Genomic DNA, 25,392 nt, shown 5'->3' on the forward strand with positions numbered 1-25,392 from the left:
ATCTACGCACAGGGGGAGAAATACCAACACAGGGATTCCTTGCCTTCCAAACACAGAAACAATAGATTTGGATAGATCTGCCGCTATCTTGAAGCTTTGCTGTTTGTTCTCTGAAACTCAGGAACCAGATACATGAGGCTTGAGGGAAAAAAACGTGTCCTTTGCCATCTGAATTCATGACTCAAACTCGAGAACAGAATCAATCTGGAGAATGAAGGAAACTTGTAGCGCAAGTATATGTGGGAAATAGTCACCGGTGATAGATAAACACAAAGAAATGCAGCATGTCCAGAAAAAAAAATAGAAATGCAGCATGTGAGCCTGTGTGCCATGCCTGAGCATGCCTTATGACCTCATCTGAATGATGACTCGTCTTCTGTCCGCTGAACCAATCCCACCAAGTAAGAGCCATCTGCATTCCTAACCTCCTCAGAAAAGCCTTTGCTAGACTTCTCAGCCCATGCCTCCCTCCCTCCCTCCTCTAAAGTCCCATTGTATTTCTTCTCTGTATCATTACTTGCTACATAATCCTATTATGTAATCCTATATAAATCCTATATCCTATATTCTATATGAAGCACCCTGTGCTTCATTCTTCAGGAGTGAATTTTATGTCTCCTCAAGGAGAACATATGCTCCTCAGTGGTACACTGCATAGACTTCTACATTATTTTCCTTCAGTGGGAAGAGGGGATGTTCGTCTGACAGATAGTTGCTAAAAGCACTGCTAGGTGTTGAATGTTTCAGAGAGGCTGTCACTGAAAAACCCTGCATGTCTCTCTCTCTCTCACTCTCTCTCTCTCTCTCTCTCTCTCTCTCTCTCAAGCCTATCTGCAGCACTCCCAATCTGCTTCCAGTTTCCAGTGCGGGAAACAAAGTCACTCCTCCGAGCCCGGATTGTGCTGGACCCTCCAACGTGGAATGCTGCCGAAGTTCCACCTTCATGTAGCAGCGTGGCTGACTCAACTCTAGGGTTCATCTCAGAAATCCTTCCCTGACTCTTCCCATTCCCTCTGAACTCTATGAGACAAATATCCTTCCTCTGTACCTTCCACAGTGGTCTGAGACTTTCTCTGTATTTGTGCTCATGTTGAAAATGTGTCATGGGCCCCTCAGGGGCTGTGACCACGGTCTTAATCAGCCATAATTTTCCATGCCTGCCATGATGGTGACTTAACAAATGTGTGCAGAACTGAACTAACTTGAATACTCAGTAATCTTCTCCCCCAGAAATGAGCCAACACATGCTGGTTTATCATTTCCTGGGCTGTTTGGGAAACTCAGTGATCATTTTAAATACTTCTATAGGGCTTGTGCTATGCACACAAATTCCTGTCTGGCCTTGTACTTATTTTGCCCTTAACTTAGTTTTCACTTTCCATCTCTTTGTCTGGGTCATCTGAGGCAATTTTCTACTTCCCTTTATTTTTGCCTACCAGCACAGTGTTTTTGATTCAAGACGTGCACACAGAGCAGTTGATAGGAAGTCACCCAGATGGCCTTGGTGAACAGAGCTGAGGTGGGTAAATCACAGAGAAATGGCAAAGAAGATATGCTAAAAGGCTGCGATGAAGCCTAAGCCCAGCTTCTGGTAACATGTCCTGGCTGTGACTGCCAGGAAATGGACGGATTGCCTTGGCAGACAACAACACAACTCATAATGGAATGTTTCTTCTTAAGAGCTTTTGCAGTAACCAGTCCAAGAGAAGAAAGACAAGATTTAGGTTGCAAATAATGCCTACCGCTATGCATCAATGAGAAGTGATAGGTAACAATAAAGAGACCCCTCCTCCATCACACACGTACTGACAAGAGATCAGGAGTTCTTTAGTCTCTTCAGATTAAAAGATGAAGGTAATAAAAGCACTTTCCTGTCAGGGTTATGAGGATTATACATAAATTAATATTTTAAAGCACTTAGATTAGTTCCTGGCATGTAATAAAAATTGAATAAGTGCTTATGAAATTAATAAAATTAGGATGTTACTTATTAACATACATATTATTCATGGATGCTCAAATCCTGTATCAGCACATCAACACTCAATGATCTTCAGAAGGAAATAAACTTTATTTATCTTTGTTTTATGTGGTCATGAAAGCAAACACTTTAATCCAATCAGTGTCCATTAATTCACCAGTTTCTGATGGAGACAAGTCAGAATATGGACTATGAACCCAGTTTCTGAGTGTATGGGATAAGTGGATGTGAACAACAGTCAAGGACAAGAAAAACCCAATTTAAAAAATATAAGAACACTACTCATGCAGTAGGCCTTTCCTGGGCACACCAGCCCAGTTCCTTCTTGCCTCTAAACTTCTGTAGCATGTATTAACAGCCATACAAATGAGCTACCCTGATTCTAAAAACCTACTAATGAGCTAGTAGGGGTGAGTATGTGTGAGTCAGTGTCACTGAACTTGGAAATTGATTTCAGAAAAAAAAAAAATCCAGCGTATCTGAACTTGTTAACCCAAAAATCTTAATGATTGTGAAGAGACTTCCCAAATATTTAGGGACACTAGTCCTCTGAAATCTGATGAACACAACAGATCTTCTTTCGAGAAAAATCCACATAGCTCTAAGATTCTGCGTAAAATTTTAAGGAATTCCTGGATCTCCTGGAGCCCATCCATGGAACCCCTGTTAAAGAGTTCAATGCTAATGAAGAAACAAATTGTGTTTAATTAAAAATCAACTTACCTAACCCCCATTGAACCAAGCTCTGCATCTTGGGCTTTGTTTGCGAGTACATTTCCTAAAAAGGTGAAAAGAAAATGAATGAGAAGAGAAGAGTATGCTGATTAGAAAGCAACAATATATTTGTCTTTACTGCATAAATTATCATGTTATTAACACTTTTTGAACAAAGGGATATACTGTCTATCTGCGTTTTTTTTTTTTTTTGTCTTTTTCTCTTGTGTAAGTTCCCCTTCACCACAGATTGCTCAGTAGAACAGTTTATTATTGCCACAGGAAGCAAAGATTTCAAGTCGAATGATTTCAACAACCCAGCCTTTTTATTCTTCTATTAAATTCAAAGAGAATGGACAAAAATCAATCCCTCTGATCATTAAAGTGGCAATGCTTTCCCTGTGAGATTAAATCTGTCTTTCATACTAAGTCTATTTCTTGATCTGTCATGATTTTAGAGTCTGTATCTGAAAACTGCCCTTCAGAAGCAGGAATGATCACCTGGAATGGGATGTAAGGAGTCTACATCCAAGTTTGAGAGACGCTTACCCCAATCCCGGAGCAAATGAAGTATTAACATTCTCTTAACAACAACAACAATAAAATGGCTTGGTACAAGAACAACATATATCCTAAAGAAAACAACAGACTAGCTAGAAGGTATCCCACCTTCAAGAAGTCTACAATAAGGGCGCCTGGGTGGCTCAGCCGGTTGGGCGTCTGTCTTCGGCTCAGGTCATGATCCCGGAGTCCTGGGATTGAGCCCCATGTTAGGCTCCCTGCTCAGCGGGGAGCCAGCTTCTCCCTCTCCCTTGCCCCCCCCCTCATGTTCTCTCTCTCTCTCTCTCTCAAATAAATAAAATCGTTTCAAAAAAAGAAGACTAAAATAAAGATAGGAAAAGAGACATGTGGGCATCAAAAGGTATTAGAACCAGTTGCCACTTGGAAAAGGATTTGTTTTGTTTAATTTGGTCCAAGTCAGAATAAGTTATGCAGTATTGTTAAATGCCTTTAAACAACAAATAGTGAATTTAGGGGAGGACAATATAGAACATTAAAAAATTGAATACTGCTTCATTAAAATCCATTATTGGTATTTTATGCCCATAAAAAGAAAGAAAACCTACAGATAAATGTCTAGGGTGATGACCTATTTCTTTTGCTGGATTATCTTCTCACTAAAAAGAAAAATTAAATTAGTTATTAAAGAAAGGGGCTAGAAATTATTGGCCTGAAAAAGGAGCCAGGAAGTAGAAATACTTCTATTGAAGAAACATCATTCTGTAGAAAAATAAAGCCATCGTAATCATAAAACTCTTTTTTTATTTAGAAGTAGTACAAACATGTTGATAATTATTCTATCATTTAACGAGGTATTTTGCTGCACTGAGCATCATGCACAGATGAAAAAGTAAAAAACAAAAAGCAATCTTAGGTTGAAAGGTTAAGAGACAAAGTGCTTTTATAATCCCCCAAAAAAACCCCACAAAATAATAGCAGTCATACCTACATGACACATGTTTGCATAAATTTGCCGACCTTATCTTAACCAGCAGATGGTTTAAAAATCTTCTAGAATGAGACAATAAAGTCTAAGCTTTTTACAACACATTATGTAAAAGATAAAGATATTTTTAGATATTTGTAACTCAAGAATATGGTTATGATACTTAAGTATACTGGCGTAATTTATATTGTTGACAGAGTCTATGCTTACTATTTTCTTCTAAATTGGTGACAAGAAGTTCAGCATTGGCAGAGACATTGAAATTAAAAATTTTAAGACAAGTTCTGGATGAAAATTCAGTTTGTAAATCTCAAGCAAAGTATAGCTAGACCATGTCACACACATCTACATGATTTTTACTAATCTGCCATCAATTTTTGAAACCCAGATCAAGTATGGCAAATACTTTATGTATCAAAGCCCACAAAAGCATTCTGTAGACTGTAAACTTCCATTTCAGGTGTTAAAAATTGCAGAAATGCTTCCATGAACATAATAACCAGGGCCTGATCTAAAACCTGAGCAGTGACAGAAGCCCATCTGTATATGTAGCTCTTTGGTCACTGGGACAAATAGTTCAGTACTCAAATACATAATCCCACACTTTTCTAGTTATCTACTCTATTACAGTATTCAAAATGTTCTGTAACTGTTCCTGTTAAAATGGTTCTGATGTGTAGACTCTCTGGGAGGAGAAAAACTTTCCAATTTTGATATAAATGCTTACATTATATCTTTTTCCTTATACTTGACTTCTAGCCCCAAGTCCTCTCCTGGGAAACAATCATGCTTTCATAGCTGCGACCAACAAGATAGTCACAGTCCACTCTCTAGTCAAGGTACCACACCTTGGTAGGTGCCTGGTAAGGGAAATTCTCTCTGCAGCTATGACAACAGCCACTACCAGGAAGCTGGGGCTCTCTGTTCCCCTCAGAAATGGCACTGATGACACTGTAAGTCAGGCACTCTTAAGCTGGTGCCCACTATCATGCCTTTTTCTGAAAACATGCAGCCAATACAGACTTTTCACTACTGACTCTAAAACAGAAATGTGTCACTCTACTTTTAGAACAGCTGTACCTGACACCAACTCGTATATGGCTCGCAATGATGTCGGAGATGTGAAATGCTTTCTTCAAGCTGGGTCCTTGGCTCCTCCACATATTTAGATTGACCCTCAGGAACCGAGTAGAGTGAAAGCTGCATATGTTAAAAACAAAACAAAGAAAAATTAAAAAGTAGATATAGTCATGAGATAATGTAATCAATCGTCAAATTTGTAAGCATCATTATCTCTAATAATTCATGAACTGCAGTGACTCTAAGGATTTTGTGCACCCTGAACTTACGTCCGAGGATCTTTGTACCTGGTTTATCAATACAGACAAGTCCAAGAGGACAGAACTATGAGGGGTCCTGCCCTCCTCCCACTCCTGTAGTAGCAGAGAAAGCAGCCCCCTTTCTCCATTTTATATACTGGCATTTGGTATTTCACCTTAGATTCAGTCTGGAAAAAGGATTCTATTAAAGTGGTGAGGGGATGTAAAAAAAAAATTGAGTTTAAATGATTAGTCTGGTGCTAATCCAAGAAGGATAGCAAGTTTGTTCTCCACCCAGAGAAGAAATTGTTCAGTCACTACTGGCTGCCTTCTTTGCCCACAAAAAAACACATTGCTACAAGGTCTGAGAAGAAGAGTATAAAGGGCAAAAGAGAAACTCATATTAGCCTTATGTCAACACCATTCAAGTAACCTGGTCCATGATCGAAGGTAGGTCTTTTGTCTACTTTAAGTCAAAAGAAAGCAAATATCTAAGATAATCAGTGGGAAGTACAGACAAAAAAGAATGTAAACAATGGAGAGAAGATTTCCTGCTTTATTTATTTAGTATTTATTAAGCATCTCCTTATGAGCCTCTAATCTGGCCAAGAAGAAGAACATACCCAGGTGTTTAATTTCTTAGAGAGGGAAAATGCAAATGTTTTCTTGGCTTGAAAGCAGTCTTGGAATGAGGCAAATCGCTTAGAGGTAATGAGCAGACTTCCCACAAAAAAATCTAGGAAATATTTAAGTATGCCTTTAGCTAACATCATTAATTAAAGTTTATTTGTTGAAAAAGCTACATCTTAGTAGCTTCCCACGAAGAAAAACTAAGCAAATATATTTCCTCTTTTTAAGTGTCTTCTAAACTATCTTGTCTCCTGACATACAATTTGTATACTTCGTATAGTAACTAATAAGCAGATGTTCAAAATATATCACAACATGAACGGCATGTTACCTCATTAACCTTCACAGAAGTTTTGTGAGGTGAGTCCCTTTTAGGTGACGCATAGACTTTAAAGGTGAGCAGACTCAGGCTGGCTGGCCCCACAGACCTCTGAATTACCTGAAACACAGAAGTAATCTTAAGCCTTGTGTCAGTGCAATAAACTGGATGTACATAATGTGAGCACATTTATAACCTCAGCGACTTCTGCCCTGGAAGGCTTATTATGGTTTATGAGAAACAGATGCATTCCTGAAGTTTTATGGAAGTCAGAAACTAAAAAGTATATAGTTGTGGACTTAAAATTTCAGGTCACCTTCACCTAAATTTCTAAGACAGTAAGTAGTTCCCAAGTTTTTCTACTTAGCTTGTCAAGTAAAACAGAAGATACTTGCACACACACATATACACATGTGTGCCCTTTTAAAAATAAGAGAAATGCTATGGAATGATTTTAAAATTATAAAATAGTCTCGATCTCTCTCTCACACACACACATACACACTCTCCCCCACCAACCAACAATGGATGAGGTTTCTTTCTAGTGATTCACTGAACACAGTGAAGATTATTTCTGTAATTCTAATAATCAAACTTTCACAAGCTTTCCCTTTCCATTCCCACACAGAGCTGGTCTCCCATGATCTAAGTTCTCTGAGTATCTTTTTGTGCCTTGCTCTCCCCTCCTGGGTCACTCACACCCAGGAGCTGCAACTTGAAGCCAGTGCCTCCCAGATATGCAACCCCAGCCCAGAGCTCCCTCCTGACCTTCACTTATCCCATACTTTTGGTCATTTCTACTTTTCTACAAGCCATGTCCAAAATCAACTCATCAGGATCTTGTCTGTGTCTCCAAGTCCACATTTGGCCTGATGGGTGTGTGTGTGCTATGGAATCAAGTCAGAAACTTTTTTTCAATAATAATCCCCTACCTTTACATAGCACTTGACCATCTAACGTCTTTACCCCAGACCTGGCCCTTCTTCCTCTACTTCCTCTCAGGCATGGTGGCACCATCCAACCAGACAACCCAGTCAGAAACTCTGAGGTCACATTCATCACCACCTTGTCTCATTGGTCATTAAGTCTTGTTAATTCTGTTACACAATCTCAATTCACTCTCTCCACTTTATCCCCTCCTGTACAATCTTCCCTTGGGCCCTCATTTCTTTCTTGGATTGTTTCTAGCGCATTCTAACTGCTCACCTGGCCCTCTGATGACTCGAACCACCACAATGTAAAAGAATGAGGTTTCTGAACTACAAACTGATTATCTTCTACCCTTATTTGAGAGTCTTTGTTATTTATTTTCTACTTATGTGGGCCAAAGAAGGCCCATTCTGAGGCAACTCCAACCATCTTCTTCCACCTTATCTCTGCAGCTCTGGCTTCTCCCACAACACACCAACTCCATAGATCTCTCCCATGCTATTGCCCAGCTTCATGGGTTTGTACATGCTGCTTGCTCTGCCTGGAATGTCCTATACTTGCTTTGTCCTTCTGTACAACTGCCTAAGAGCAGGGAGATATATTGCATTTTTCTTTTCTTTTCTTATTTCTATCTATTTATGGATATCAAGTTCTCCCTACCAGATGGGAAGACCTTTCACTATTGTGTCACGTCTCACTATCTCCCTTGTGACCCTGACTGTGCATAGCACATAAGAAATGTTCTGTAACCATATACTGCCTGCATGAATGAATGGAACAGAGATGGAAAATAAATGAGTGGCTGATTTGTTTTAACTCTGTAGGCATGCTTTAGCATCATGGAAATCATATTACTGAGATCTGCAGTGCCTACAGTGTGAAATGCCATAATGCTCACAAAACATATAATGCTAAATAAAACACGACAAAAATGTCTGTTGAAATGTATGCCAGGAGTTACACGCAAAAAGGGCAATTCCTGTTTCAGAAGCAAATAAAGAGCTAGAAGCTATTTTAAAAAGAGTGGCTATGACTTTAACTGGTTTAAAAATAATTAACATACCCTGAAGTAGTACATGTTCATCTTGAAAGTACTTAGTTTCAAGGCAATATTGCTACAAATTTTTCTTGTTTCTGTAGAGTCAAGGTTAACCAGCTACTGCAGACAGTGTGGCCCCTCCAGGCACCCGAGGAGAGGGCCTATACTAGGCTGCTAGTACATGGAGGTGCCAACTCAGTGCTCTCTGCCCCCTGGGTCTGTCCACAACCTACTGACAACACTGCCTTGAACTGGGGACTTTCCACTGAGCCAGCTGGCCCCACTCTGGACTTTCACTCTCTTCTTCATTGGCAAGAGCTGGCGTCTTACCCTTTCCCACTCCTTATCCAGCACTGGAGCCCCCAAACATTGGAGTTCATTCTGTCCTCTGCCTCCATCCTTCTTTGATATAATGCTTTATCCTGGCATTTTAAATTCTCAAGTCCTGCTTTCAATCCTTAATCCTATCTACCGCTCATATATTTCATTTTTCATCTCATAGCCTTCTGTTGTTTTAATTCAGATTTCCACCTTTCTGTTCTTAGTGATTATTTTCACTCCCTTTCATCTTTTCAATCTCAACTTACTGACTTTTTAAATATAACATTTTATTAGACTCCTGATTACTTTTACTTTATTTTTCCCTCTCATCCACTTTCCTAATTGTAATATTAAGCAAAGCCTGGCCCTTCATTGCTCAAGTTGTTTTCTTCCTCTTCTCCTGCCAGTCTTCCACACCATCCAAAGCCACCCCCACTTTCATCCCACAGCAAGAACTGTGGCCACAAGGGCAGGAGCACCCAAGAAAGGCTCCTCCTGCAGCTGCCCTTTCAGCTTCCTGAAGACCCTCAACAAATAAAAAATAAACAAACCTCACAACAGGAGACTTGGGAGATCTACAGATTAACACTCTCTAGAACCACAATTCTCCCTGCAGAGAGCACATAATTTACTTCAGGGATTCTCATTCTCAACAATATTAACACTTTGGGCTGGATCATTTTTTGATGTGAGGGCTGTCCTGTTCACTACTGTTGGGTTGCCCTGTGTGAGCCTAGAACACAGAGGCATTCTCTTTCCATGAAGGGTCTTGACCTATTATGTTACAACCAGACTGAAAATACCTCCTGGGAAGTGAGATCTCCCCTGGACCTTTTCTGGTGAGAGGCTAGAACCTCTGGGCTGTAGCACTCCCTGCCCCACGTGACAGTCCTTGAGAATCATTGTTTGCGAGGTTCACACTCTACCCAGGACAGATGGCTTGGCTCAGAAAATGGGTACATATGCACCTTCCAAGAGCTGATTAGACATGCTCTAGTTCAGATTCAATGAGTTTGGCTTGATAGACCGAAGTCGAGCCCACTCTGTTGAGAACTGCATCTTCAATGAGGGGCTAAACTACAGCTACAGAAGAACTAGATTCAACAGCTTTACTGCTTCAGATCCAGCCTATCCTCTGAAATGTATCCTTTAGCTACTAGATGCCTCTTCTGGAACACAGACCGCTGGGGGTGTCAAAGTAAGGACTCCAACGTGTTGACTTGTCTGAGGTTTTGCATATAGTGGTATGAGACCCTCAGTCATAGAGAAAACTAAAATCGATTTAAAGGTGAGTTGGTGACCCCTAGGCTTTGAGTTCCCTGGCTCATGTGGCTAAGCCTTCTTTCCGTCTGATTCTATTCCCCAGTGAGGTATCCTAACCTTTCCCTTAAGGTATATTCTCCACCTCAGACATTTGGATTCTTTGCCTTTCAACATCTATTTTTACATAGCCCACAGAGGGTTTAATCATCAGTGTAAACTGAGCACTAGGATTGGCAGGTAGTAGGATGGGGCTCTAACAAGGCATTTTGTAAATGGTGTAGGCCAGCAGTGTCTTCAAGGATTTCTGCTCCTTACCCTCTGCAGTGAAGGTCATCAGGGACTGGCAAGAGCAAAACAAATCTGGCTGGAGAAGCAGGGTTACATATGACAAAACAATTAGAAGAGGTCAACTGCAATTTTATTTCAAAAACAAGTATTTTTTGTAGACCTACTCCCATGTCGGGCTCAGTGCTAAATATGACACAACATTTAGGGAGACATGGTCCTTGCCCTTACAGAGTTTCCAGGAAGCTAATGAGTTTACTCAAAAGGACTCAGGTCATAATTAAAAAACACACACACAACACAACTCGGGCCTGAGATGGAGTTCAGCCTTTAGCTCCAGCAGCAAAGGAGATTCTTGGACACAGTTAACCAAGATATGAATCTAGTGAGGTCATAAACACTCAGCTCATAATGGGTACCCAGAAGGCTAACCTGTCCTTGTTTTGCAAATAAACACTGCCCTAGACTCTGTAGCTCCAGGACCACTTTCTGATTGTATGCCAGTAAAATTGCCTTCAAGACAAAAATCTCAGGCTAAATAAGCCATTTTCAGAATTACTCAAGGATGTTCATGAACGGCAGGGTTTAAACCCTGACAACTTGTTTTGTTTTGTTTTGTTTTTAACTTTATGGAGAACCCAGTATATAGTCTCTCTCATTTTTAAGTAGGGTGACCCTTTATTCTCCCCAAGTTAAAGATCTATTATCTTATTAGGCCTTTCATTTAAAATATATTAAATGAATATAATGGATAAAATTGTGGATAAAATCTAAGCCTCACTTTGCAAACCTGCATACACAAGAGGTTTTAGAATCACCTGGGGAGTTTTGTTTTGTTTTAAGGAACAGAGATTCCAAATATTCCTCCCATGGTATCTGATTCAGTAAATCTATAAGGGGACCCAAGAACCTATTCCCACAATCAGCCAAGTTTAGAAAACCAGTATTCCACAAGCAGATGCTTGGGAAACAGGTATTCAGCTTAGGTTTGTATAAGCACTCAAACATACTTACCTTTAAAAACATATGAAAGCATGAAATGAAAATTGCCCTAAACATAAAAAATAAAACAGCGACTGGACACCCACTACTAGAGAAGTTATGGGATTTATTTACATCCAAGAAAATCTTTCCCATCGTAAACACAACACAATCAATGCTCTCCACCCCTAATTCTCATTCTACCATCCCATCCTTCTATCTCCCTTCACTGATAAATTAAAAATAGACTATGGTTAGGAGGGAGAAGAGTGAATATCCTTGGGACACCTGGCTGGTTCAGCAGGAAGGGCATGTGACTCTTGATCTTGCGGTTTTGAGTTTGAGCCCTACACTGGATGTAGAGATCATTTAAATAAGTGACTATTAAAAAAAAAAGTGGATGCAAGCTGAGTGACAAGAAGGACCATGAGAGGTTCTAGAGTACTAGTTATGCTAGTATGGTAGGTTTGTAAAAATTCATTTGTGATCTGGGCACTTTTCTGTATGTGAGATCGCAACACAAAGTTAGAAAAATGGATTCTTACTTGCTTTCTTTACTTCATTCTCTCCTCCCTTCACTACTCAAGATACCTAAAATCATTCTTCCCAAGGCCACCCATGGCCTACCAATTGCTAAACTCCAATGGACATCTGGCATCCTGGCTGCACCCTGAAACTGGTGACCCCTCCACCATCTTCATACTCTCTCTTGCTTCCATTGCCAAGATTGTACTCTAGCTCCATTGTACATGCTTTGTAGGGCCCTCTTTCCCTCTCTTTTTGGGCCTTCTCTTCCTCTGCCCTTTCTTCAGAGTTGGTGAGTCAGAGTAGTCCTTAACCCTCTCCCCTTCTCACTCTAGAGCAGTTTCATTAAAATCTAAGCCTTTGACTTCCACCCTACACTACTGATGCCCAAATCAGTATTCCCAACCCCAGCCTCTCCCTAAGCCGCAGGCTTGTGTGTGGAACTCCCTGTGGGCTTCCTCACTAAGTGTTTCAATTGCCACCTCATAATGAATTTCCTTTATCCAAAACCCTGTTTTTCTCAGTTTCCCTACCTCATTTCATGGCCCTACAAGCCACACAAAGGACAACATCAAAGCAACTCTTTGATGAAACCATGAAAATGGACTTCAAAGACCGTAAGATGTGGTTGCTGCTTCCATCGTCTAAAAAAGTGGACAAATAATTACACTGCTGTGATGAGGGCGCTAACCCACAGAGGACCAGAGTAACACAGAGAAGAGAATAATGAGCCACAACTGGAAATGCTGGCAAACAGCTGCAGGGAGAAGGCAAAATCGACAATCGAAAGTTTACGCATTTCTTTCTCTTGGCAGCCACCCAACACACTGATGTTAAGACTTAAGTGTCACTAGGACTGGCCTCTGTAAAGAGCAGTAACAAGAGAAACCAAAGGTTTGGAACGGGAGGATGGTTTTTTGTTGTTTTTTCTTAAAGATTTTATTTATTTATTCATGAGAGAGAGAGAGAGAGAGAGAGAGAGGCAGAGACACAGGCAGAGGGAGAAGCAGGCTCCATGCAGGGAGCCTGACGCGGGACTCGATCCCATGACTCCAGGATCATGCCCTGGGCTGAAGGTGGCGCTAAACCGCTGAGCCACCCGGGCTGCCCAGGATGATTTTTTGAAACACCACACTCTTTTCAGCTATACCCATGAGTAGGTACAATCTCTAAACACAGCAAATACAGAATCATAAACCATGGCTGATGCTTTAATAATACCAAACATTCTCAATCAAAAAGTTTCCTTTTAATATCAAGGTCAGACAGGTTTGGATGATAACATACTCAAAATTATTTGGTATCAAAAACTGCATAAATAAACTTAATGCCTAAATTATTGCATTTTAGCTATTATATAACTTAGTGGTCATATAATCTGTACATTAAAATGCGCAGCTGTTTCCAAAGTTATTATACAAGACCATTTTTATATCTGTCACTGTGGAAAATAAGTGCATGTGGGGACATTTTTATAGTAAATGTCATTTAAAATTAGATATTCTCCTATTTATAGGAAATGAGGCATAATTATATATTTTTCCTCCAAATGTTATACTGGTTCTTTGATCTTCAGTCAACCTTTCCTGTAATAATTTCCATCTGAAAGCATTTTCCATTAAAAACAAAATGGGGGGGGGGGCCAGGGTGGCTCAGTCAGTTAAGCATCTGCCTTTGGCCAGGGTCATGATCCCAGGGTCCTGGAATTGAGCCCCATGTTGGGTCTCCCTGCTCAGCGGGAAGTCTGCTTCTCCCTCTCCCTCTGCCACTCCCCCCTGCTTGTACTTGTGCTCTGTGAAATAAATAAATAAAATATTTTAAATAAAATAAAAAAATGTTTTACATATGATTCTTTTTAGTTATTTAAGAGATAAAAATCTGAAACGGATTTTAAAAAAAAGATCTATGGAAACTGACAATACTTTTGAGGATATTCTTGTTCCAAAAAAAAAAAAAAAAGAGGACATAAAATGAAAAATAAACTACATGTGGGCAGCCCAGGTGGCTCAGCGGTTTAGTGCCGCCTTTGGTTCAGGGCGTGATCCTGGAGGCCTGGGATCGAGTCCCACGTCAGGCTCCCTGCATGGAGCCTGCTTCTCTCTCTGCCTGTGTCTCTCTGCCTCTCTCTCTCTCTCTGTGTTTCTCATGAATAAATAAATAAAATCTTTAAAAAAATAAATAAACTACATGAAAGAATTTAGGGTCAAACAAAATGATGAAAACAATCAACAATTTTGCCCAAGTCTGGCTATACTGCTGCCCTTAGTAATGTATTGTACACTGAATCAAAAATAAAGATAAATGAGTCCATATTTGTGAAATATCAAAAAAACTATGCCTTCCTGTCATAATGATCGTTCAGTACAGTACCTACATTTCTCATCTGGAGGCCACATGCCAACTGATAATAGAGGCTTTTCTTTCTCTGAGAAGGGGGCTAGAGGGATACAGACAATGGGAGCCTGAAAATGATCTTCACTGTACTGTTTTGACTTTAAACAAAAAGTTGATTCAGTATTACTTACACACTATTTTTTTTAAATTTTTTTTATTTATTTATGATAGTCACACAGAGAGAGAGAGAGAGAGAGGCAGAGACATAGGCAGAGGGAGAAGCAGGCTCCATGCACCAGGAGCCCGACGTGGGATTCGATCCCGGGTCTCCAGGATTGCGCCCTGGGCCAAAGGCAGGCGCCAAACCGCTGCGCCACCCAGGGATCCCCTACACACTATTTTTTAAAAATAGGTATTTTCTCGCCTCATATGCCTTAGGATGGGCACTATCAAAAAAACAGAAAATAGCAAGTGTTAGCAAGGGTATATTATAGAGACAGTGGATTCCTTGTGCACTGCAGGTGGGATTGTGAAATGGTGCAACATCTAAGGAAAACAGTGTGGAGGTTCCTCAAAAAATTAAAAATAGAATTATCACATGACCTGGCTATTCCATGTCTGGATATGTATCCCAAAAAACTGAAAGCAGGGTCTTGAGGATATATTCACGTTCACAGAAGCATTATTCACAATAGCCAAAAAGTGGAAGCAACCTGTCTGTCAAGGACATTATGCTAAACAAAATAAACCAGTCACAAAAGACAAGTACTATATGAGCTCATTTCACAAGGCATCTAAAGTAGTCAAATTCATAGGAACAGAAAGTGAAATGGGGGTTACCTGGGGGTTAAGGGAGGAAGAAATGGGGAGCAGTTTAATGGATAGAGAGTTTCAGTGTCCCAAGATAAAAAAATTCTGGAGATTATTATGCATCAATGTGAATATATTTAGCACTACTGAACTGTATACTTCAAAATGGCTAAGATGGTAAAATTTTTGTTATGTGTGGAGTTTTTTACTTCAATACAAAAAAGTGAAACTAAAAAAATGGTTAAGATGGTAAAAAAAAAAAAAAAAGTGAATGCAGCCAGAGAGAAAAATAAATAGTACGCCCCTCAAAAAAAGTTTTTTCTCTTCAAAGTAGTAACCTGGATAGATCAAATAGGGAGCCAGAATTTCTTGCAACTATTTATATAACAAAGTAATAAAGGGAATCTACTTTTAATATATGATCATATGGCTTCCATTTCTAAATGCTTTCAGATCCAATTTTAAGCCTGTAAGAAAAACAGTCTCTGTACATTTGAAATACAAGTGAGAAAAGCAGATTAGGAAATGGTATTGTTTAAAGGGTAGGGGACTGTAAGTTTTCTGAAAATGTGAAACTGAGGGTATGTGTAAGTATACCCACAAACAAGTCTGAAAAGATGTTAACAGTGGCTATCTATAAAGATGGTGGAATTAAGAGCAATTCTTTAGTTGTCTTCTGTATTTCCTAAAGTTTTTATAACATACATTGATTCATTCTTTAATATGCAAAGAACAAAAGTGGCTGACTCCAGTGTATAAAGTATCTGTCACAAAGTATGAAGATAACTCCAAATGAAGAGAGGCTGAAATATTTTGATGAAGATATTTTTCGAATAAATCTACTGCTCAGTGACACCATGTCTAGGGAGAAATGTATTGCCAGGATAATTAAATCTGTCCTCTTAAAATGACCACCTGGATGGGCATTCATTTGGATGTCTGAATTTGGGAGCACTTATACTTTTATTTTACAACAGTCACCACAATCATTTCAATGTCTGTTTCATAGTAAATGGGTCATGAAGTCAGTATTTTAAGAGTTCAGACTTTAACCTACAAATAGAAAAATGGTCTTCCAACTATGATAAATATAGAACTATTTTGTGAGAAACTCCATTCTGTAATTCTGTGGTACAGTAAGTGATATCTCCCAGTTCTTTCTCATTCACGACAAACGAACTGTGATCTAAAGAGATAAGGGAAGAAAATGAGGCTATCTTCAAGATTAACATTATCTTAGGCTTACATAAAACCAACTTCTATTTTATCTTTGGAGGGCAGAACTCACCACAGAATTAGGTCAGCAAAGCAACTACCTTTCATCTGCGACTGTTTCACATTCTACTCTTTAAAAACAGTCGCCAGTTTTTGTTAAATTCATGCAAAAAGGAATAAACGTGTCTGATAAACAGGAAGGAAACTTCAAGGCCAAAGAGTGAGATTACTGTTCCTTCAAGCACGTTTTGAGTCATCTGGTTGCGCCGTACTGGCGTCACAGACTTATAACACACATGACACATAATCTACCACGTCTCAAATTCATCTAGAACTTCCTCATTCAGACAGAAATTTACCGCTGCTTACCTAAACTCCTATGCATCTCTCCTCTTTCTCTTTCGGAATGGCACCCCAAGATCCGTTCAATCTTTTCTGAGTTAAGGGAATACAGGGAGGAAAAAAATCAGAGGGGAACAACTTACCTCAAGAATTATCTTTCAAACGCTTTTTCAAGTAACTAAAAAATCTACATTTTCTAAGAGGAAGAGCTATTTTGTCAAAGCAAAGTCTATCTAAACCCAGGTTTCATTTCCTAAGAAACCACTTTGGGTACAAAGAACACCAACTGCAACTGTCTCCAATCTCATCTCATCTATTCACAGATTTTTCTTCCTCAAGGAAAAAAAAACTTCACAATTTTTCTAGAAAAAAAGTGGCTGTGTAAGGCTCAATTCAGCTGATGATAATCCAGATTCATAATGAAAATCTCTGTAAAAATACAGCACAAAAACAAGAAAAGTCAATATTTAGACTATACACAGCAACTTCTAACAGTGCTCCCAAATGATATGACTCCACAAACAGGCTCAGGGTCAATATTTGCCAAGTGAGGTAAGCCATCAATAGAGGATTCAGGAAACTTGTTGGAGTCCTAGTATCACTTGGTGCTTACTTACTCAATTGCCAGTTTTACCCATGTCATAACACAACACATGAATCAGCACCTCTAATGGGAGAGGAGATTCATTTCAGCAAGCACAAAGAAAAACATTCTGTTATTTCACAAGTACTGACGTCTATGGGATGGGGGAGAAAAGAAAAAGAAACCTTTACTATTTTCATATATCCTATTTTAAAAGACTAGTCAAAGTTCAAGCTGTATTACAAAGTTGTGATCATCAAGACAGTATGGTAATGGCACAATAAAGACACATAGATCAATACGACAGAACAGAGAACCCAGAAATGGACCCTCAACTCTACTGACAAAGCAGGCAAGAATGTCCAATGGAAAAAAGTCTCTTCAACAAATGGTGTTGGGAAAATTGGACATCCACAGGCAGAAGAATGAAAAATGGACCACTTTCTTACACCATACACAAAAACAGATTCAAAATGGATGAAACACCTAATGTGAGACCGGAATCCATCAAAATCCTAGACTGGAACACAGGCAGCAACCTCTTTGACCTCGGCTACAGCAACTTCTTGCTAGACACGTCTCTGGAGGCAAGGGAAACAAAAGCAAAAACAAACTTTGGGACTTCATCAAGATAAAAAGCTTTTGCACAGCAAAGGAAACAGTCAACAAAACCAAAAGGCAACATATGGAATGGGAGAAGATATTTTTGCAAATGACCTATCAGAAAAAGGGCTAGTATCCAAAATCTATAAAGAACTTACCAAACTCATGTTGGCAAGTTGAATTTCAATAAAATACTAAAAAAAAAGAATTTATTAAACTCAACATCCAAAAAACAAATAATCCAACCAAGAAATAGGCAGAAAACATGAACAGACATTTCTCTAGAGAAGACATACAATTGGCCAAGAGACACATGAAAAAATGCTCAACATCACTCGTCATCAGAGAAATACAAATCAAAACCATGAGATACCACCTCACACCTGTCAGAATGGCTACAATTAAAAAAAAAAAAAGAATGGCTATGATGAACAAATCAGGAAATGACAGAAGTTGGCAAGGATGTGGAGAAAGGGGAACCCTCTTACACTGTTGGTGGGAATGCAAGCTGGTGCAGCCACTCTGGAAAATACGATGGAGGTTCTTCAAAAAGTTAAAAATAGAAGTACCCTACAACTCAGCAATTTCACTACTAGGTATTTATCCAAAGGATACAAACAGTCATTTGAAGAGGCACATGCACCCCAATGTTTACAGCAGCAATGTCCAAAATAGCCAAAATATGGAAAGAGCCCAGATGTCCATCAACAGATCAATAAAAAAGATGTGGTATGTGTACACACACACATGGGGGGGGGGAATATTACTCAGCCATCAAAAAGAATGAAATCTTGCCATTTGCAGCAACGTAGATGAACTAGAGGGTATTATGCTATAAGGGAAATAACTCAATCAGAGAAAGACAAATACCGTATGATTTCACTCATATGGAATTTAAGATACAAAACAGATGAACATAGGGGTAAGGGAAGAAAAAAATAAAACAAGATGAAAACAGGAGGGAGGCAAACCATAAGAGACTCTTAACTCTAGGGAACACACTAAGGGTTGCTGGAGGGTAGGTGGTTGGGGGGATAGGGTAACTGGGTGATGGGCATTAAGGAGGCACATGATAATGAGCACTGGGTGTTATATGCAATTGATGAATTCCTAAATTTTACCCCTGAAACTAATATTTTTATACAGTATATGTTAACTAAATTGAATTTAAATAAAAAACTAAAATATAAATAAAATAAAAAGATCAAATGAATGAACAGACACTTCTGAAAAAAAGAAACCATTGGCTATCCCTCCCAACCAGAGCTATTTTTTTTTAATGTCTTTTTTTACAGTTGGTTTATTTGGATCTCGATTCAAAGTCTACATACTGCATTTGGTTTATATATTTGTTCAGTCTTATAAAATCTGTAACAGTTTCTCCTTTTTATTTTTTTTTAATTTTTATTTATTTATGATAGTCAGAGAGAGAGAGAGGCAGAGACACAGGCAGAGGGAGAAGCAGGCTTCATGCACCGGGAGCCCGACGTGGGATTCGATCCCGGATCTCCAGGATCGCGCCCTGGGCCAAAGGCAGGCGCTAAACCGCTGCGCCACCCAGGGATCCCCCAACCAGAGCTATTAACACATTTGTGAATCTATCTCTAACTCCCACAAAGGGCTCCTCATCCTCACCCAGCCAACCAAAGACATCCTTAAGTTGGAGCCAGTATGGTCTTTGAATAAAACACTGCATTGCTTCAAAGAGTCAGAAAGAAGTAGGAAGACAAAGGGTGCCCGTATTTAAAGTGCGTTTAGGGGCATCTGGATGGCTCAGTGGTTGAACATCTGCCTTTGGCTCAGGTCATGATCCTGTGATCCTGGGATCGAGTCCTGCATCGAGCTTGCCACAAGTGAGCCTGCTTCTCCCTCTGCCTATGTCTCTGCCTCTCCCTGTGTGTCGCTCATGAATAATTAAAATATTTTTTAAAAATTTTAAAAAGTAAAAAAAAATTTTTTTTAAAAGTGCCTTTAAAACAATATTCATTCAAAATACACCTATACTATCTATAATGATATTATGATTAAAATACAGCTTAATATTCAAAGTTATAGGCTCTCAGCTATTGAAAACTCTCCAACCCTTGCTCTAAATTCTTGCTGCTGCCACTTTTAGTACACAATGAACACAGGTTTTAAAATCCACACATTAAGAAATTGGCACTGTTCAAGTTTTCTAAAAGAACTGGCATAAGGCCATGCAGAAATTAGGAAAAACTCACAGTGAAAAAGAAGTAACTTCCAAATTCTAAGATTTATCTTCAGACTGAGATTTTTTTTCCCCTGAAAATATCTAATTGAACTTTCATGTTGTATGCACTAACCATAAAATTCCACTTACGCATTACTGGAGAAGATCAACTCTTTTAACTTTCATTTCAAAAATCTTTTGGCACTTTCCTGTCATAATATAAAAAAAGTCAACTGTCAAGTTTTGGAAATGGATACATTTCTTTGCTATAGAGATGTCTTATGCATCTGATTACTTGCAGTAATTTTAAATGTACCACACAAACAAATCTCAAAGTTCATTTGTTAGCCTCTAAAAACTCCCAGTCTAGCCTAGAAGAGACAGAAGAGTCGAGCACGTATACATAAAGGTCCTCTAATCAGGAAAGTCTACAAATATGTACAGGCCTCATAGGGTAATAAATTCATTTATCATAAATATCTAGTCAACTGTATGCTATTCCATTTGTCTCTGTTCCCCATGCTTTTAAGGTACAATTCATGTATATCTTCCTTTTCCAGTGTTAGTGGCAAACAAGAGGCCATTAGCGTTTTAGATGGAAGAGCGTTATGGTGTCCTAAGAATTCAGTTCTATATGGGAAGTGAATTTACCCAAGTTGCATCTACTTTTGACTGTCCTAAGTCCAGGGTGCTAACCTGAAACTCCAGATCACTTCGGGAGACATGGGTGATGCAGAAGGGATCGAAAATAGCTTACATTCATACAGTACCTCACAGTTTATGGTTCTTTCCATATGTTATCACATTTGAACCTCCCAACAATCCTGTGCCAATTGGAGGGGCACGTTACTGTCCTCACAGTACCTTGATAAAAGGGGACTCTGAAAAATTAAGAAATCTCATTAAAGTTGCTCAGCCAGAAACCAAAAACAAACCTGAGCCCACACTTTCTGACTGCATCCAGCTGGGCAGTTTTTCTTCTTTGGGATATACCACCCAACATCTTTGAAGGGTAAGAAAGGAAAAAAATCTAATTGATCCTGTACATAAATACATATGTATTATATACATATATAATAAATATATATACACAGTAAACATATATGTGTATGTATGAATGTATGTGTTCACTATAATTTCTCAAGAAGCCCTTTGGAGATGCTTACATTGTAGAGGAGAAATCTTTATTTCTTTCAAAATATGCACCATTTAAAATAATAGTCAAGTAAAATAAAGTTAGAGCACTTCTTTTGCAATTTACAGGTGATTTTCCTTTTTCACTTAGCAGTGTTAGTCTCCCCTCAGTTTGTACTAGTGATATACTATTTATGGTAAGTAAAATAATTTCAGAAAGTCAGACACGCAATAAAGGCATTACATCAAGACGAAACAGCCACAAAGAGTGTGTGAGGTAATAATGCCTTAGAGCCAAGGACACGGTCACCTCAGGCTCCTCCGAGCAGGGAGCTCTGAGTGCAGGTCATAGATAGCTCTGTCCTTCAGGAACAAACTGCCAGAGTTTTCTTCAAGAGGCCAAGTTTTCTCCCTCAAGGTGGCTGACAACTCCATCTCCAACCCACATCTCTCGTGAAAACGTCATAGCCTTGGGTTCCACGTCAGCTGATCACTACATGATAATATCCACAGATAGTTCAATGAGGCCAACTTGTTCAAAAGCAAATTATCACCTCCCTCCCCCCAACCCACCTCAGCCTTCTTCCACCTTCCCATCTCACCAAGTGGTTCCAAGAGCCACTCAATTTTCCAGGCTAAAAGCCCAGGCAGCATTCTTAAATTCTCTTCTCCTCTGCCACATACAGTCAACAACCCCATTTTGAAATTAAAAAATACTTCTGGAAAGCCCTAAGATCGTGCACCATCATAATACTACTATAGCCGCCTCCTACGAGAAGCCAACTAAAAGTAACAGCTCATGGTTATCCATTCCTCACTTTATCCCAAGCACTGCGAAGTTTTGGGTCTGAGTCAATTTAACCCACACAAAAATGTGAGGTCAGTGCTAGTCTCATCCTTGTTTCACAGATAAGGTTGCAGTTACAGAGAATTGGAGTATCTTGCCCACGGGAACACGGTGAAGCCTAAGGTCTTAGCAGAGTGTCAAATTCTTCTGGAACTCCTCTGTGTCCTCACACCCGCTTTTCTGCTCAGCTTGGAAGGGGCCCCGCAATTGTGTCCACCCAGCTTCAGAGGTCAGCGCAGGCAGGTTCTCCTCTACAAAGTCTCCTCATGCCCCCTGCTGGCACTCACTCCTCTAAGTCAGTGGTTCTCAAGGTTGGCTACACACACTGCAAACTAGATCCCTACATCTCAATTCTAAAGATTGGCCTGCGTGCAGCCTGGGCAGCAGGGCTTGCTCCCTAAATGATTCTAACGTGTAGCCGAAGTTGAGACCCCATTGCTCTATATTTCCCACAACTCTTTCACATCAGAACACTTACCATGCTGCATCAGAATGGGCCATTTCTGAGCCACGGGGGCAGGGGGTGTCCCAAACCAGAGGTTCCTGGACCTTCACTTAAAAAGGAAATCAGGGGACGCTGGGGTGGCTCGGTGGTTGAGCATCTGCCTTTGGCTCAGGGCGTGATCCTGGGGTCTGAAGACAAGTTCTACACCAGGTTCTGTGAGAAGCCTGCTTCTCCCTCTGCCTATGTCTCTGCCTCTCTCTGTGTCTCTCATGAATAAATAAATAAAATATTTTAAAAAAAAAGGAAATCAGATCTTTGGGCAGGGCCCTGGAAAATGTCTATCGAATAATTCTGGTGTGTGGCCAAATCTACAGACTCTCTCCTAGGTAAGAACTAGGACTTATTTGTACCCACGAAGGTGTAGCATGGTGCTCAGTCATAGCTGGACCTTGATAAACATTTGTGTAATGAATGAAGTCTAGTAACATGAATCTGGGGACTAGGTGTATATATTCAATTCCAACAGCAGCACCTGGAAAAACTACTTCCTGGAACAGAATGCAAATTCAGACTGGGCAGCTTTTCAAATGTGTTTTTTAATCCACCAGTGCCCCCTACTGATCTGAAGATGGATAAATCAAAACAATGGTTACAGTTCAAATATTTTAATTGTATATGCACATAACTAACTAGTCACACACACAGTACACTTTTTTCCACCAACACCTATACTATCAATTCCTTTCCGCTCCAGTCCTAGTTAACTTAGGGCTCATAACTCTCAAACCTAGATCTATCCTACCATTTGTTGGTCCCCACTTCCAGGAGGCAGTCATGATAGAGCTCCAAAAGTAGTTCTCGGAAAAGTCCTCAGAGCCTCTCACTGATCTTTTTTGTTCTTTGGTCAGTGTCTCTTGCAAATCCCACCACACTCATAAAATCACTACCTTTTTAAAAACACAAGAAACCATGGGACACCTGGGTGGATAAGTGTTTGAGTATCTGTCTTTGGCTCAGGGGATCAAGTCCCACACTGGGCTCCCTGCAGGGAGCCTGTTTCCCCTCTGTCTATGTCTCTGCCTCTCTCTCTCTCTGTCTCTCATGAATAAATAAAATCTTTAAAAATAATAAAATAAAAACACAAGAATCCATTCACCTACCAATCTGCTTCAGTTCCTGCTATTCAAAGTATAATGGAGCACCAGCAGCATCTATATCATCCAGAAGCTTGCTAAAAAATGGACACCCTGAGGCCCCACCCCAGGCGAACTGAAGCGGAGTTGCATGTACATTAAAGTTTGAGAAGCACCAGTTCTCAACTTTCTCAACTACTAGACCTAACACCACCATTTTTATGACAAAGATTTGTCTAAGTAAGTGTTTTGCTATCTTGAAATAAAAGTTATCACCCATCTACACAAGTAAGACCAAAAAAAAGAGAGACCACTATACTGATCTGATGGAAATGTAATGGGAGAACAAAAGGGCAAGATTTATAGTAAGAATTGTATTCCGGCATATAAATGTTCAACACAACTAAATAAAAGACATGCAGAACAATCCAAGTTCCCAAAATATATCCCAAATGGATGGTACTGTCTGGCTGAGAACTGCTGCTCTACTAACACTCCCAATCTTTTCTTTCTAGCTCACAGAAAGAAGGCAACATCTTTCTTCCTTTTTGAAGCTGAGGGATTGATTCTCTCTTGTAAAAGCCCCCTTCCTACATTCCTCCCTAAGGCAATAAACATTGCCAAATCTTGAATACCAAAACAACCACAAAAACAACTCTACAATCTTGACCCAACATGTCCCTCTAGTTACCATATTCTTGCTCCTTCCTTTGAAGGAGAAAGTCAAACTTATCAACCCTACCATTGTATCCACTTACTCATGTCTCAGTCACCAACCCATACTAATACAGCTTTTGCTTCCATCAGTAAATCCACATATATAAAGGTCATGAAAGCCTTCCAAATTGCCCAAATTAACAAACACTTCTCGAAATTCATCTAACTTATCTCTCTGTAATGGGCATTGCTGGTCACACATCCAAACTCCATTCCCCACTGTATTCATAAATTCATTTCTCCCATGTGACTAAGACAAATTGACCCCACCCCTAGCTGCTCCTGTTTAGTTCAAGCCAATCAGAGCATGGCATTCCCCTGGCACTGGCTATCAGGTCAGGGGCAGACACATGACCTAGGTTGGTCCAATCAGACTGAAGGAAGAGTGTAATCCAAGCGTGGGAGTTGTCCTCTCCCCTGCTTTAGTGAATGAGAAAGCATGTGTTACTACTGCCAGACATGCTATACAACCATAGGGGGAATCGATCTTACCTTGGAAAGCCAAGAAATGAGATCAGGTCCTTGACAACACTGTTGATCCACTGGAGTCCACCCTTCCTCTAGACTTTGTGAGAGAATTCTTCTTACTATTTAAGTAACTGTATTTTCCCAGCTGAAAGCATCCTAACATGGCCTGTCCTCCTTGAAACGTTTTTCCCTTGATTTTCTAAACATCACCCTTTTGTACACCTACTTATCAGAAGTTGCTTCTCAAACATCTCTGGCTTCCCCTCTTCCTCTGCCTATTCTTTACATTTTGGTGTCTGGTAAGGTTTGTTGTGATCTCTTCTACTCAAACTACATGTTTGAATAATTTAAGCTGAGCTATATTAGCACTTCCCCCAAAGGAGTACCACTGCTGATGCTCCCCAGCTCATCCACCTATGGAACTCCTACTTGTCTTTCAAAGCTAAATGTAAATGTTTCCTCTGTGAAGCCTCCCCTGAAGTTCCCAGGGGTTCATTGCCCCTTTTTTGTGCCATTTTTTTGTCCGTTTTTGTACGGACCTGTTCTCAAAATAATGCTTCTAACTGCATAAACTGCCAACTATACTTCAATAGTATAAAAACATTTTTAAATCACAACATATGATATAGTAATATATACTCATTACCTCATTAAATAAAAAGACCTAACAGTCTTACAACTACTATAATTTTGAAGTAGTGATGACCATAAATGATGCCTTGAGATCTGTAACAACTGTGATATGAAAATGTCTGT

At 39.7% G+C, this 25,392-nt stretch overlaps 1 protein-coding gene across 3 annotated transcripts in view; it reads right to left on the reverse strand.

Moving 5' to 3' along the window:
• The window catches only part of APOO (apolipoprotein O), a 54,807-nt gene that overhangs the window by 27,271 nt on the left and 2,144 nt on the right, over positions 1-25,392 (reverse strand). For all 3 annotated transcript variants that reach the window (XM_041741905.1, XM_041741904.1, XM_041741902.1), the window contains exons 2-4: positions 6,483-6,590; positions 5,283-5,402; positions 2,705-2,759 (exon numbers count right to left, since the gene is read on the reverse strand). In XM_041741905.1, coding sequence (XP_041597839.1) covers positions 2,705-2,759; positions 5,283-5,402; positions 6,483-6,590 — 283 coding nt within the window. The remainder of the gene's footprint in view (positions 1-2,704; positions 2,760-5,282; positions 5,403-6,482; positions 6,591-25,392) is intronic.

This window comes from Vulpes lagopus, chromosome X (genome assembly GCF_018345385.1).
Source record: "Vulpes lagopus strain Blue_001 chromosome X, ASM1834538v1, whole genome shotgun sequence".
In the NCBI taxonomy this organism is placed as follows: Eukaryota; Metazoa; Chordata; class Mammalia; order Carnivora; family Canidae; genus Vulpes; species Vulpes lagopus.